Here is a 15,067-nt window from a genome sequence, read left to right as displayed (position 1 = left end):
ACACACACACATACACACACACCACATACACACATACACACACACCACATACACACATACACACACATACACACACCACATACACACACACCACATACACACATACACACACATACACACACACACCATATACACTCTCTTCAGACAAATCATTTTACAGTTAAACAGAAAATCATTCACCCGTGGAAGCTGTACGTAGTCTCATTTTAAGTACAGCCTCTCTCAAAATGGTCGCCAAGAAGTGACTTGGAAACCAAAAAGTGGGAGTTGATAATACATGTAGTTTCCGTCTCTTCCAGACACGAGGCTCTGGGTGGTAGGAACCCAGCTGCCCAGTAGGCACGACCCTCACTAATTAACACACGCGGGGAGAACAGTGTGGAGAGTTCAATGTCTCCTGTGAGATTCATGCCCAAATCTCAGATCCCTGGCCTACATATGAAACAAACATCAGACAAACTCAAATTGGCGACAAACTATTGATGTTTGATGAGGTCATGGAAAAGAACAACCAGAGGAGGCTGAGGTGCCCTAAGGGGCTAAGTGCCTCTGGAACAGGAAGAAAACGCAATGGCTAAGCAGCTGAAATCCCCAAAGCCTGGTGTTGAGTAGATGGAAATATACCGATGTTATCTTCCTAGTTCTCATAAGTGGACTCTGGGAAGCAGATGCTAACAGCAAGAGGAACCGAGAGCGGGATGGAAACCTGGTCTACTGTTGCAGCTTCTCTAAAACCATCCCCAAATAAAACTCACTTTGCAAAATCCCGGTGAGCTTTGGTGTCATTAGGAAAGCTGGAAAGCGCCATATAGTAAGTGGTGCGGCACCAAAGCCACCCTGGATGGTACCAACCACAAAGGAGCCCAGTCAGGGCATCACCACTGCTGTGCGTAGGACCCAGGGCAAGTGCTTGGAGAGTTGGTACATCCTGCTTCCTGCCTGGCACCCAGGAACATGGTTTCCTCATGCTTACCTAACAACACTCTCCACCCTGAGTGTGGAGTGATTAGCACTGTGTCCACAGGTGGGGAAACTAAGGCTTCAAAGGCTTCCCAAGACTCCACACCAAACCACATGCCATAACACAGGTGCGATAGTAAGACAGAATCGCCAAAGAGTGAGGATGTTTACCTGGAGAGGTGAAGTTCACAGACAAAGAAGGGCTGTCTTCATTCATGTTAGCATTGGGGATGTTATGGGCCCCGATGAAATAGACTGTGCTCAGCTCCACCGGAAAGCCCACGTAGGAGAAGGTCCACTGCAAAGCAAAGCAGGGCAGGTGTACAGTCCAGGAGCAGAGCCTCTGTGGGGGCTGTTTTCATTTGTAAATGCTTCACATTTATATAGAGTGTGTGTATACGCTGGGTGGGGGGTCATGCCACAGTGTGTGTGTGTAGGCTAGTGGGGAGACATGCCACTGTGTGTGGGTGTATACACTAGTGGGGGGTCATGTCACTGTGTGTGTGTATAAAATAATGGGAGTTCATGCCATAGTGTGTGTGTGTTTGTGTGTGTATGCTAGTGGGGGATCACACCATGGGGTGCGTGTGTGTGTGTGTGTGTGTACACGCTAGTGGGGGATCATACCATGGTGTGTGTGTGTGTGTGTGTGTACACGCTAGTGGGGGATCATGCCATAGTGTGTGTGTGTGTTTGTGTATGTATGCTAGAGGGGGATCATACCATGGGGTGTGTGTGTGTGTGTGTGTGTGTGTGTGTGTGTACACGCTAGTGGGGGATCATGCCATAGTGTGTACGTATGCAGGTCAGGACAACTTGAAGGAACTGTTCCTTCTACCATGTATGTCCTATGGACTGAGTTCAGGTTATCAGGCTTAGCAGCCCCCTTTTTTATTTGTCATTTCGTCTCTATGATCCAGCTGAAACAGGTCTCTGGCCAGTGTCTATGCAGGGAGTGGATCCAGCCCAGTTTGCTGATATAACTCAGAGTGAGAGAGGAGTGGCATTTTAGAGGAAGGACATAATTTAAGTCTAGCTCCCCTCACTCTGTTGGACATTGAGTCTCAAAGATGCCAGCATCCCCAGGGCAGACAAGTGGCACGCAAACCCAGGCAGGCATCTCACTCTACATCATCAGGCTTTCTGAGGTCCATTGTTGGTGCTTCCCAAGCAAGCCTTGTGCCTAAACGCGCTTACTCGGCCTCCAGAAGGTCTGGTCTGCCTTTGGAAGGGCTCTGTATAGTTGCACCTCACACAGCTGTACGATTCCATGTTGCTTTTGCCAGTCACACAGATCTTGGTGGCCTTCAACAGGCGGATGCTAGCTGCAGAGACAATGAAGTGGGAAGTTGTTACGTGGCTCACATAGTATTCTATAATGCCAATGCTTCATCTCAGCTGGTGTGTACTGTGGTATCCAATGTTCAGATAGGGAGGGGCTGGAGAGATGGCTCAGCGGTTAAGAGCACTGCCTGCTCTTCCAAAGGTCCTGGGTTCGATTCCCAGCAACCACATGGTGGCTCACAGCCATCTGTAATGATATCTGGTTCCCTCTTCTGGCCGCAGGCATACATGCAGACAGAATGCTGAGACTACTGTACACATAATAAATAAATAAATCTTAAAAAAAAAAAAACCAATGTTCAGATAGGGTAATTGGGGGGGGGAGCTTTAGGAGTCTTGGGGGGTTCACTGCCTGAACTTTCACAGCTCAGCAGCAGTAGATAACAAACCCAAATTCCAAAGCCCAAGAGCTCTACTCCTTCTAGGCTGGCCTGAGTTAGACAAAGTACCCATGACTAGTGATGCCATCTGCTCCATTCTAGGTCTCTTGAAGGAGATGAATTGCTTGGAGCGCTGTGCATATCCTATGCCTGTCTTTCAGTGCATGCGTATTGGTTCTTCTTCCGGATGTGCCTAGGGATGAATTAATGGGTCCCATGCACTGCATAGTTTGGTTTTAGAAGATGCTTCAGGCTTTAGCTTTGACTGCTTTTTTCTATCTACAAAGACTGCCCACGCATCGGCACCAGACTATGCCTGTTTTAACGGCCCTAGGTCCATGCAGGCCATTCTTTCTCATGGGTCTCTTTCTCTATCTCTACCCTTTCCGAGTTCTCTTTCTCTATCTCTACCCTTTCCAAGTTTACTTTAAAGTGCATAACATCAACCAAAGACCTTGCCCTGCTTGGTGTGGACCCAGAGCCTACTGTAGCATCTCACAGGAGTCTTCTGGAGCCCTGCCTTGGTCTGTCTGGTCCTCACATAGAGCACAGCTCCCCTTGGGGCATCCCTTGACATTGCTGTGGTTACCTCTCCTACTACTCTGAAAAACGTACTGATGAAGCCTGTCACTGACTCCTCTTCCCAGATAAATGGACCATTTTGAGTATTTTTGAGACAAGGTCTCACCCTGTATCCCACTGTCCTGGAATCCAGTAAATAGCCCAGGCTGGTCCCAAACTTGCAGCAATTTCCCTGTTTCAGTCTCCCAGGTGCTGGACTCTTGACAAAACCAAGTATAACGTTGGCGAATAGAAACCACGAGCCTAGGCATTAGGGTCCCAGGACTGGCTTGTCTAAGGAACTTACATGTTGCTTACCGTATAATCTGGAGGAAATGCCAGGACTTTCATGATGTCATTTGGAAGTGGATAATTACCCGAAGCCAGAGCTCCTCCTAAACTAGGGGACCCGTCTCTTCCAGTAAGTGTGGCTGCAGAGTGTCACTGCTCCTCAGTGACCTTGCGCATTTTACAACCAGCAGAGGGCAAGAACCACTCCCCCCACTTGCTGCCTATGCTTCCTTTCAATTACTTCCAAGCCAGAGCAGCCCCCAAACTCCCATCCTGGCTTCAAACCTCTAGCTTAGTCTTGTTCTTCTGTGTGCTACCATAGGCATGATTACAGATACAACTATATAGCTCTTTGAAGTCTGGCTGCTTGGGACATCCATATTGTCACATACACAGAAAGAATTCTCATTATTGAGTTCCATAGTTTCCACTCCGTGGTTCTTTTAGGCCCCTGGTCACCTGATTAGATGCTGTTATGAACAACAGTGTTACTGTACACATCCTATGATGTGGCTTTTGGTATATGCACTTAAAAGAGTAGAATTAATGAGTCCTATATCCTTCACGTTTCGGGCTTAGTAGATGCTTTGACTGATGCAGACTTACCATCTGCCCGGAGTATCCAGCTTATGTTCATCAAAATTGAAAAATCCTCTTTTTTGCAATCCTTTTTTGAACAAGTTTGAACAAGTTCCACTTGGAGGCTCCTCAAGTCTCCTGGGGTGAGATTGTGTTGCACCATCCACTCTGGAGATGGCCCTGGGGAAAGGCAAGACCACCTCTAATGACACTCCCGTTTCAGGCGCAGTCAGAAGCTATTCCCTCCAAGTGATATGCCCTGCTCCATCGCAACCCACTCCTGCTAAGGAAAGCCAGGCTTCTTCTGGATGCTGGCTGGTTTATACACCTAAATAATTTCTCTCAGCCTCGTGGTCTCAAACTCCACAGCACTTGGGGTGTTCCAGGTGCATGTGTGTGCATGTATGTGTGGGTGTATGTTTAGTGTATTTGACATGTTCATTAACGTCAATCACGCTTTCTTCATGTCTCAGTCCTGGACTCCAGTCTGCAAGTCCTCACCATAACCATTTCTAAACTGCTCCCCTCCCTCCTGCTCACTCTCCCTATTCACATTTCTTGGACAAAACCCACTCAATCTTCAAAGTACCATGTTGGGTGCCCATGTATTAAAAACTTGCTTCCTAAGTCCCAACAATCAATGGTACGGCCCCTCCCACCACAATCAGTGTCCCTCTGTGGAATGGCAGGTACTGCTTCCCACTCAGCCTGGTGAGTTCCACGCTACCTGTGTGCTAATTTACTGGGAGGCCAGTCCATCTCAAACACATCCTTACTCCCCAAATTCTGCCTTGAAAACCTCACTCCCATTAGCAAACAAAGCAATGTATTATCACCATGTGCCTGGTCTTCCAGGACCCCCTTCCAGACCTTCTTACTGTCCACCTGTGCTTCCAAATACCCATTCTCTAGTGCACTTACCAGGCTCTGAGCCACACTGAATAGTCTGCAGGAAAGAGAGAAACCAAATGTCATGTCAAACCACAATGCTTATTTTACCAAATTAGGCAAAACACCATCTTTTTCCTTAGATGCATGCACAAGTGGCAAATTTTCAAAGAACAGTGAGCTGGGACTTGGAGCGATGGCTCCACATCGGACAACTCCCAACTGCCTATAACTCCAGCTCCAGAAGCCAATGCCCCTGGTTTCTGAGGACATGTTCACAGGCATGTGTGCATGTGAGTGTATACACGCACATACATGCACACATGTGCACATACACGCACACATGCATGCACAAATGCACACACACACATACACACACACCTCCCCTGCCTCAGATTACTGATGGCCGTTGTGAGGTACCTTGGCTATCTAATGTTTAACTACTGGTTTTCAGGACAGTGTAATATTTATTGATTTTTTCCAAGTTAACATTTGGCTATACAAAGAGGAGAAGAAAGCAGGCAGCAATGGATGCAGCCCACTGCACTTCCCCAGGTTCATATCATGCTTCTTTTTTGATCTAGGATTCACCTGAACTGCTTAGAAAACCAGGGGCAATTGTTATTTCACCACATCTTCCTAAAACAGCTTCCAAAAAAGTAAAACTCATCAACACCTAAGAAAGGCCAGTACTAAATAAATCCCTTGAAGTTTACAAAAGAAAAGTAATGAAAAGTATGGTTCGGGCCTGAAACATTTATTCTAGTTGTTAGCAATCTTCAGCGGCAAGATGCAACGTGACCAACCCAAAGGGCTCCAGGACCCCAGCTTCCTCATTTCCAAAAACCTTGTGAAGGCAGAAAACAAAGGTTTTGGTGGGACAAATTTGGTTTGGGTGAAGTCATCCATGGTCCTTTGCTTGGTGACTTTCTTTTTAAACAAATGAGCCACACACTAGGAACTAAGATCTAGTTGACCAGTAGTGACACAGATATAGCGAAAAGCCAAGCACCAGTGCGAACCTTCACAGAGTTCATTCGGTAGTCCTTGCAGCAAATGCTCCCAGGGACAATTTTTCTTTGGCACAGAGAGGGCAAGCAAAGCAGCTGGTGGCTTGGCAACACCATATACCAGCTTTGACTTTCCCCGTCATCAGGGATACCCAGTGCTGTGTGAACCTGGCAGAGACTGCATCTAATGCCTTCCTGGGGAGGAGGTTTTTCCTCTGGAACGTCTCGAAAGATTCCTTTGTTCTTGGGCACAGGAGAAGGAAGGAATGAATGCTGCCTTCAGGAATCTACATGGTCCAAGACCGATAGGAAATGCAAGCAAGCAGACGGGTGCACTGTGTTCTGGTAACCTAGTCGGTGGGCACAGCAGATGCGAGTGACTCTGTCTAGTCATCCTGAAGCAGGAGGCAAGGCATACCACCTGTGTGAGTTGAGTAGCACCCCCCCCCTTTTTTTTTTAGGAGACCACTAAGACTAGATGAGCCCAAATGCCCAGAATGGCATCTGCGACACAGCTAAAGTTCATGTCTCCAGCAAGCAGTCTAACAGCAGATGCCTTCCAGGCTGGGAATAGAAGGATGATGGAGGTGCAAAGCCCGTTGTGGTTATCTCAGGGGTGCCAATCTGGCCCCTTCCAGAAGGTGGTCCATGGACAATTTCCTAGAAATTTGGGCTGGCGGGTCAGGGTTCAGCTAAAAGGATGGGAAACAAACAAACAAAAAGGACGCTCTCACGAGAGGGGGATGCTTACCGGCTCTCCAGGCAGGGCGATCCGGTACATTGCTACCAGGCTCAACAACACCAGCAACATGACCCAGCCACCGCCCACCACCACGCGGAGCTGGCGCAGGCGAACCTGGGTCCTCTTATCCAGGTGCCCGCCTGGGGCAGTTCTCTCCGGGCTCCGCCTTCTACAACGCCGCCCTGCCCTAGCCGGGGCGGGCGCTGGCCTGATCCCAGGACCGTAAAGTCGCAGCCCTGCTGCCCGCGAGGCAAGTGGGGGTGGGCGGGGTGCGAATGAGGAAGCTTCAGAGGCGCGAGTCGAGTCCCGCGCAAAGGAGTGTGCCTCAAGCTAGGTGGGGCAACCGTACCCGCGCCCGGTCCCGCGCAAAGGAGTGTGCCTTAAGCTAGGTGGGGCAACCGCACCCGCGCCCGGAGCCCGTTCGAGCAGCCCCGGCCCTTCCCAAGAAGAGCACGCGACGTTGCAGGCCGCCAGTTAAAGCGCAGCGGGCTAGGACGGACGGTGGCCACCTTCTCTGTGCGCCCGGCTCCTGCCTTTTGACTGACAATCGATCGTGCTGGCCCAAGTGAGGAGCTGACCCCACCCCCTTCCCCGGTGAGTACCGAGCTTCAGACTAGGCTGAGTGGGTCGGGAGGAGCTGGAACCTCCTTTACCCAGAAAGAGTACCAGAAAGAAAAGGGGGAGGGACTCAAGCCACCGAAACTTCCTTGGCTTCTTTGGGGGAGCCAGCGACAGAAACTTACAGTTACAAGGTAATTTTGATAGGAATCTGCACCCTGGCCGCCCAGGCTTTCTGGTTAAGTGTATTTCTATAGAATGAGGTCTGGCGGTTACATCTGGGGTCCCAAAGCTGGTGTCTCAGCACTGTACGTTCAGAGGTGAAGTTCTGACATTTTGGCGGGCCTGCTGTCTGAATGACATCTGCCCAGCTCTCTACCTCTCAGACTTTAATTCTGGAAAGGTGGCCCAGAGACCGAACTTCTGAGGTGAAATGGCTTGAGAGGGGCTTAGTCCAGTGTCTTTAGAGAAGGGCTATAGAGCTTGAATTCAGCTGCTTCAGCCTAAGGCAAATGGGATTACCACGCCTGTAGATCATGGAATTGGAGGGAACCCTAGGGCAGAAGTCCTGCTTGACTTGTCTCTCTTGAGAGGTTGAGCAGAGTCAAGCGGCTGTGATTGCTGAAAACCCTACTGAGATACAGACTCAGTTTATCTGTGGGATGCTGGTGGAGGTTGTATTTCTGATTCAAATGGAACAGGCTCAGTCCTCAGCCTCTATGGGATTGCAAGGAATAGTGTCCTGATTCCTGACCAAGGAGGTTCACAGAAGGCAGGTGTAGTCTCACCCAGCCTGCGTCCGGACCACCCTGGGCTCCTTCCTCAATCTTTGTGAGCTGCTTGGACCCAGTGGTCCCTGGGAACATTTCTAGCTTTCATGGCGGCCTAACTGAACAGTAAACTCTTGCCGGTTACCAGGGAGCAAAGGTGAAGAGCTGATGCGTGCTCTTGGACCAAGGCCAAAGAGCCTGCTCTGATGCAAATGCAAAGCTGAGGTGGCCTTGTTGTCCAGTTTCAGCCTGAGAATATTGTCTCATGGGGCCGAGGTTCGGGGCAGATGTTTGGATGGCAGTCACTCTTCAGTTTTGGAAAACAACCTGCGTGTCTGTGCGGAGCAAGTACGGGAACACTCCCTACTTTTGCCAACATGTGTTCTCTCAGTGAGTAGCTGAGTGCCAACACCTAGCCAGGCTTGGCGCTGGCCTGGCAGAACACACCCCACTGTAGTAAGCTCAGGACAAAGAGCAAGGTCTTTGGAACAACGGCGATAGAGAGGTCAGGTCCAGGGACAGGTCTGTGAGTCAGCCATTTCTTGGCCCTTGAGGGGTAACGGTGAGCAGGGCAGGAGGTATTTCATCTAGCCCTGGAGTCACGTGAACGGAGCAACCCCGAGTGGCTTTACCTGACCTTGGCAAAAGAAGGTGGGGTAAATAGGAGGAAATGGCTTGGAATGGTGGGTATGGGGTAGTTTTGAGAAAGAGGTCAGGCAGCTAGCTGGGTTCCTACTCTAGGAGAAGAATCTGGGGGCAAAAGAGAGAGGAAGAATGGGTGGGGTGATGGTAGGAAAGGGGTGTGGGTATGGGAGAATGCCCAGGCAAGGGGGCCAGACAGCTTTCTAACCAGCCTGAACAGTTTCCCCTACCAAAGCCAGTGATGGCAGGGTTAGGATGTGTCAGGGCCCGTGGGCCCCGACATAGAAAACTATTTTCCCTAACTGGACCGGTACAGAGGCGCAAGAAATAACCAGACACAGCTTACACCATCATCACGGAAGGGCATCTTAGGCTTCTCTCCACGTTTATTATATCAAATATCTCTTAATCCCCTGCTCAACTGAGGTGGATGCCTCATTAATATTCTCTTTCCGGGGAACGTGGCTAGGGACAGCACCTGCAACTAAGTCACCAGCTTCGGCAAACACCTCTCCCCAGGCCATCTACATTTATAACAAAAGAGAAAGGAGTAGCACATCCTGGCTATTGTTGAGGGCAGTGACTGGGCTGGCTGCGGGTCTACGCGACCACCTCAGGTGGGGCCCGTGGCTTCAGAGCCTGGCTGCCACACCATATAGAACTGTGGGGCTACAATCCACTCTCTTATTAAATTTTAACAACCCCTGTGCTTCTGCAACAGGACAGATGGGTTGTGCCTGGCTTGAGCAAAGTCTTCTTCCTATTACCCAAATTTTCCCGTCTTTGGAAAGCGGCATTTGCGAGTTTTCCTGTCTTAGGCATCTGGGGAGGAGAAGCTTTAAACCTGTCATTGACTGCCGACCTCTGTAAAGAAAAGAGATCAGTGGAGAGAAATATACTTTTTAGGCCCTGTGTATCATAACCATATCTTTTGTCAGGACATATCATAATGCTTTATGAATAATTATGTTCCCAAAGGCTATAGTCTCCTATTTTAAAGGAGAGTAGAATCGCCTGAGTTGAAAATGTTTCTTCCACTGGTTCAGACCATCACTTAGATCTAACACTCTCAGCACACACATCAGCTCTCAACATTTACCGTCACAACCTCTCTTTTAGCAATTGCCAATAGCATCAAGTCACAATCATGATTTTTTTCACATTATCGGTCAAAACCGAATTTCCAATTTTTCGTATTATATTTTCATATTTAGCCGGTCAGTACCAGCTCTCCAATTATCATAATTTTACATTTAGTTGGTCAGTACCAACTCTCCAATTATTTATAATTTTATATTCTTTTCGGTCATTACCGATGTATTTAGCACCACTGGTCAGTACTAGATCTTTTCCGTCACCTTATATGCAGTGTGTACCTGTGGCCTGTGGACAGGACATCAGAGTGGGCAGTGAAAAGCAATATAAACTGGGTCCTACAGTGACAGATGGGGTCACCCCTGGACCAAGAGGATGCACCTGCCTATCTTCTGGAATTTCTATCCTGCCTCAGACCCCAAGCACCCTCCTCACCAGCCAGTGATCCTTGTTGATTGAACACGCAGCCTCTAAGGTGATCTGCTTAGATGGACCCATGTCCATCCCTAACCCTAATAGCCAGAGACTTGGCCATGGATGTCGAAGAACTTAGCTTCTTCTCCTGGATGTGACAAGCTATTGCTCTTCTCGGCATCTCGTGTGTGAGCCACGATGGTGACAAAGTGACTGGAGCCCGGAGGAAGCAAGCTTCAGAGCTCCTCCACATGTCGCCTTCAGTCATGTATTGAGTCTGCAAGTCTACAAGAGTCACCTGGCATAAGTCTTCATGTCCAGGGGCTTGGTGGGTACTCATTAACTTCCAGAATAAATTAGACATGACTTCCTCCAAAGCCGTGCCTAACTCTGCACACCAGGAAGATTGCTTTGGACTTTCTCCATCATGTAGGGGAAGTCCACAGTCCAGTTCAGAGCCTGGAAGACTTCTTTGTCTGTCACCCAGACTTCTAACAGGCTTTGTGTTGTCCCTGCAGCTGAGACTCCAAGATTCACTTGCTATCTCTTGGCTATGCCCAATGCTCTTGGTCTCTTGGTACCTCGGTTTTCCCATGCACATAAGACAAGGAACTAAGCTTAGCTCTGTCAGTCTAGCAGAGCCAGCAAGGAACTCAGAAGAAGCCAGAGTCAGGAAAGCAAATCGAAGGGTTTTAAATTCGCTGCACAGATGCAGAGCAGGGGACGCAAGACAATTAAAAACAATTGTTTTGTTCTAATAGCTCGTGTTCCCAAATGGGGAAATTCCCTTGGACCCATAACCGTTGTTCACTCGGCTGTGTCCATCCTGGAGAGAGCAAGGCTGTGAGGGTTGCTGACATGCCCTGAGTCCAGCTTCCACCCACACAGGTGGAATTTTCCACTTTGTTCTTTTGCAAATGTTAATCAAGTCTCTGGGCAGTTAACAGTGGATTCATTGTCTTGTGAAGTGGGGGGGAGCTTGTTCTAGTTAATACCGTCGGCCTGCCAGGGCTCTTTGGTCAGCCCGAGCTGGCAAGCTGGCATAGCCAACACTGGAGCATTCTGGTCTCTGTTGCTCCCTCTGCCCCGTGTTCCACTCCAACTGTTTGGACTTGGACTTGGCTAGTTTAATGCTAACTTTGAGTCAGAGACCCCAAGGGTCACCCAGGGCTTGCACTCCTTGATTCCCAGTATGGGTGTAGAATTCCGTATAGTCTCTACCCAAGTAGGAAGGGCTCGTACACACAGAGGAACCCCAGACTCAGGCATGATTTTAGCTCAGTGTTAATGCCACCGCAGCCAGTTCCAGGGGGTGAAGCCATGCCAGGGCATGACCTGTTTGTTCGTGGTAGCGAACACTGTCTCGTGGACACTTGTGTTGGTTTCCATGCATGTTATTCTTACATTGGGGCTTCGAAGAAAGTACGAGAACAGAAGAAATGGGCATCCTTTTTCTGCTCAAGGCTGCACTGGAGATGGAGTCCGCCTCATAGGGATGAAAGGAAGGGCAGCTGGCACTGCGTTGGAAGTACAAAGCATGATGGGATGTTTTTTGATCACGGATAGTTGGATTAACCTGTAGTTGCTATTATTATTGGTTATAGTTGTAGGGTCACGTGTCGTGGAAGAGAAAATGGAATGCATGGATGAGATTAAGAAAGGGGGAGGGAGGGGAGGGTTCAGGACATGAACTGTGATCTGGGAGACATTTTCACATGCTTTGAGCTTTGTTTTTTTTTTAAATTCTTCTTAACTTTATCAGGTTTGCTTGTTTGTTTTTATAAGTCTCGTTGTACAGCACAAGTTGCTTTCAAAATCACGATGCTCTGCCTTAGCCTTGACCTCCTAAGTGATGGGATCGTAGGTGTGTTCCACTGTGCTCAGCAAGTTTGCCTTCTGCCCCCAGAAAAACAAGAAACTAAGACAAAGATGGCTGTTTCTGTTTTAAAGAGCTACTTATTTTTATTCCACATATATGAGGGTTTGTCTGCGTGTATGTATATGCTTGCATGCAAGCCTGGTGCATATGGAGGTCAGGAGAGAGCAATGGATCCCTTGGAATTGGAGCTACAAGCGATTGTAAGCCATTGTGTCGGGGCTGGGAACTGAATCCAGGTCCTCTGCAAGAAGAGTAAATGCTTTGAACCACTGAACCCTCTCTCCAGTCCCATTTCCATTTTATAAATGGAGATGCATCCCAGAGAGGCTGCATCCAGAATGTTGTTGCACTGTCATCACAGCCTAAGGATCTTGACTGACAGCTCTCACTTCTCTCCTAACATGGAACCCCAATGGATAAGATGTATTTTTTAAATAATTTATTTTAACTTTATTTTATGTGCATTGGTGTAAAGGTGTCAGCTTCCTGGGAGCTGAAGCTACAGACAGTTGTGAGCTGCCATGTGGGTGCTGGGAATTGAACCCGGGTCCTCTGGAAGAGTAGCCAGTGCTCTTAACTGTTGAGCCATCTCTCCAGCCCCGTGTAAGATGTGTCGTATCCTAGTGTGAGTTTATTTTTATAAATTGATAATTTGTGTGTGGGGGGCATGTTTGTTGTTTTTTTCAAGATAGGATTTCTCTGTATAAATAGTCCTGCCTGTCCTGGAACCAGCTCTTGCAGTCCAGGCTGGCCTCGATCTCACAGATCCTCCTGCCTCTGCCTCCCGAGTGCTGGGATTAAAGGCATGCACCACCACCGCCTGATGACGATGTGTTTTATTTTGCGTGACTTTTTTTCTCCCCTGAGGGAGAACATTGACAGGAGTGTATTCTAGAACCTGGGGCTGTGGGAACTGGGTGATCTCTAACCTGATTTATTTTTGCAATTAGCAATAGCATAGTTTTCCTTTTTTGAACTGTTCTCCATGCTGCCATGCGACCTCCTATGGCTAAATTTATCCAGAAGTTTAGAAGGGGGCATTATGTAAGTTGGGCATGATGCAGAAGGCCTCAAACAGGGCAGGGACTATGGACCCACAACCTGTTCTCATTGTGCTTGGAGGTGACTGATAACGTGCAGGAAACATGGACTTCACACCACATAGGCCTGAAGGAACCAGAGTTTTACAGCAAAAGCCTGGCTCCAGCAGCCCCAGCAGGGTAAGCTAAGCCACTCATCCCCGTATGCAGTTAGAGAAGAGTAATGGCGAAAAGCAGGGAGGTGGCTGAATGGCTGTGGCCAGCTGGGAAGAATGGGTAAAGAGCCCAGGGGTCCCCAACCTAGTTTTCTGTAAGAACTGGGGCGTGCAGTCGTGATTAAGGTGTGGTCTAGTTGGTCACTATCTCAATTCTGGTACTGCAATGCGGTCTGAGGAAGTGTTTGTTGTCTGAGGGGACAAGGAAGCAGTTCCTGATTGGAGGTTCAGTGGGTGGCCTCACCCTGGGATAATTGTCCTCGGTCCTCCGTCCTCCGTCCTCCGTCCTGGGAGGTTCTGCTGTTAGTTGGCTCCAGGGTGACTGCAGGCTTAAGACCATAACTTAGCCCTGTGCCTCCAGTCTTCAAGGGGGACCAGATGGGCTAGGTCCCTCTTTAGCCATCCGCCCTCCGCTGCAGAGTCAAGTCACACACGCAACATGAAGACAAGGCAGATAGGCTGCCTTCCTGCATTCGGTTGCCCTGGGAGCCCAAGTGTGGCATGAGTTCTTTGTAAGAGCCTCTCCCCACCACCTGTCTGCTGGCATCTGAATGAGGTGCTGGAGAGACATTACAGGATAGAGAGAGAGAACTCCATCTGGGGAGGCTCCAGCGTTCAGGCCCAGTTCTTAACATGCTCGGATTCTCTGTGGTGAAGGAGTAGGTAGGTGTTCGCTTCCTTGCTTAGTTTTAGATTTTTAATTTCTCGGGGGCTGATTTTAAAATACACTGAAAATCAACTCCAATAAATAAAGCAAGCCACACCAAGTAAAAGCTGTGTCCATTGCAAGAGCCGCGGTAAGGTCACTCAAACAGATGCCTAGGGAACCCTCTCGTCTCTGCCTTCCTTCTGAACTTATCTTCCACAGACAATCAGGCCACCCCAGTGGAGACTGCACCGTATCCTGTCGCTTCAGGCCTCAGTGCTTGTTAACTGAGATTAAAAAAGTTCTCGCTCACTTGAGAGAGAGCTGTAGCAATGCCTCTGCAGAAGGCCGCTGGGAAGAGTTAGCAGGGTCTGTTCCTTCCCCGGGCTTCTCAACTGGTCCTTCCAACCTAGGCCCAGCCTCTGCCTCCCTGCTTGCTGCTCTTTCCCTTCTCGCTGGTGATATTTGAGATTCTAAGTTCTCCCTCGTATGGAAATTTGGAAGCAGATGCAAATTTAGCTGGCAGGAAATGGGGAGGGGGCTCCTGCTCTGTTCCCTTCTCTAAGTTTCTTGCCTATCTATCACCTGTGGGTAACCCTGGTTTTATTTTCTCCTTTCATTCTAGTCTTTGTGATTTCTTTTAAAATTCGTAATCTGCAATGCAAATGCTATGTAAATTCAGTGTTGAGGAAATAATGACAGCCAAAAAATGTCTACGCATGAGTCTCATTTTTTTTTCTGCCAGTTTTTTCAGTCTGTACATCTGAAAGGGTGTTAATTACCTCAAGACCATTATCACAGCTGACAGACAATGGTTTCTTATCTCCCTCAGATCTGCCCTCTGAGTTCTAGCTGAGAGCCACAGGGCCAGACACAGATACACACACCTCTTACTTCTCTCACAGATGGTGGAGTCCCCACCCCCACCACCAATTTTATTTACTTGAAGTCATTTTTAAGAAATGTATGTGTCTATTACAAACAATGCTGCTATGAACATAGTTGAGCATATACTTTTGTTGTATGATAGGGCATCTCTTGGGTATATTCCCA

General features: G+C 48.6%; 2 protein-coding genes across 2 annotated transcripts in view; one reads left to right on the top strand and one right to left on the bottom strand.

Annotated features, from left to right (window-relative positions):
- Positions 1-6,896, bottom strand: part of Il17rb (interleukin 17 receptor B) — a 13,723-nt gene extending 6,827 nt beyond the window's left edge. The window contains exons 1-5 of the mRNA XM_026779871.1: positions 6,765-6,896; positions 5,037-5,061; positions 4,143-4,295; positions 2,158-2,285; positions 1,132-1,258 (exon numbers count right to left, since the gene is read on the bottom strand). Coding sequence (XP_026635672.1) covers positions 1,132-1,258; positions 2,158-2,285; positions 4,143-4,295; positions 5,037-5,061; positions 6,765-6,824 — 493 coding nt within the window. The 5' untranslated portion in view covers positions 6,825-6,896. The remainder of the gene's footprint in view (positions 1-1,131; positions 1,259-2,157; positions 2,286-4,142; positions 4,296-5,036; positions 5,062-6,764) is intronic.
- Positions 6,897-7,042: 146 nt separating this feature from the next.
- Positions 7,043-15,067, top strand: part of Chdh (choline dehydrogenase) — a 27,745-nt gene continuing 19,720 nt past the window's right edge. Inside the window, exon 1 of the mRNA XM_005348764.2 lies at positions 7,043-7,349. The gene's annotated coding sequence lies outside the window, so the exon portion shown is untranslated. The remainder of the gene's footprint in view (positions 7,350-15,067) is intronic.

The sequence above is a fragment of the Microtus ochrogaster genome, chromosome 6, assembly GCF_000317375.1.
Source record: "Microtus ochrogaster isolate Prairie Vole_2 chromosome 6, MicOch1.0, whole genome shotgun sequence".
NCBI lineage: Eukaryota > Metazoa > Chordata > Mammalia > Rodentia > Cricetidae > Microtus > Microtus ochrogaster.
This window is presented reverse-complemented; position numbering and strand designations above follow the sequence as displayed.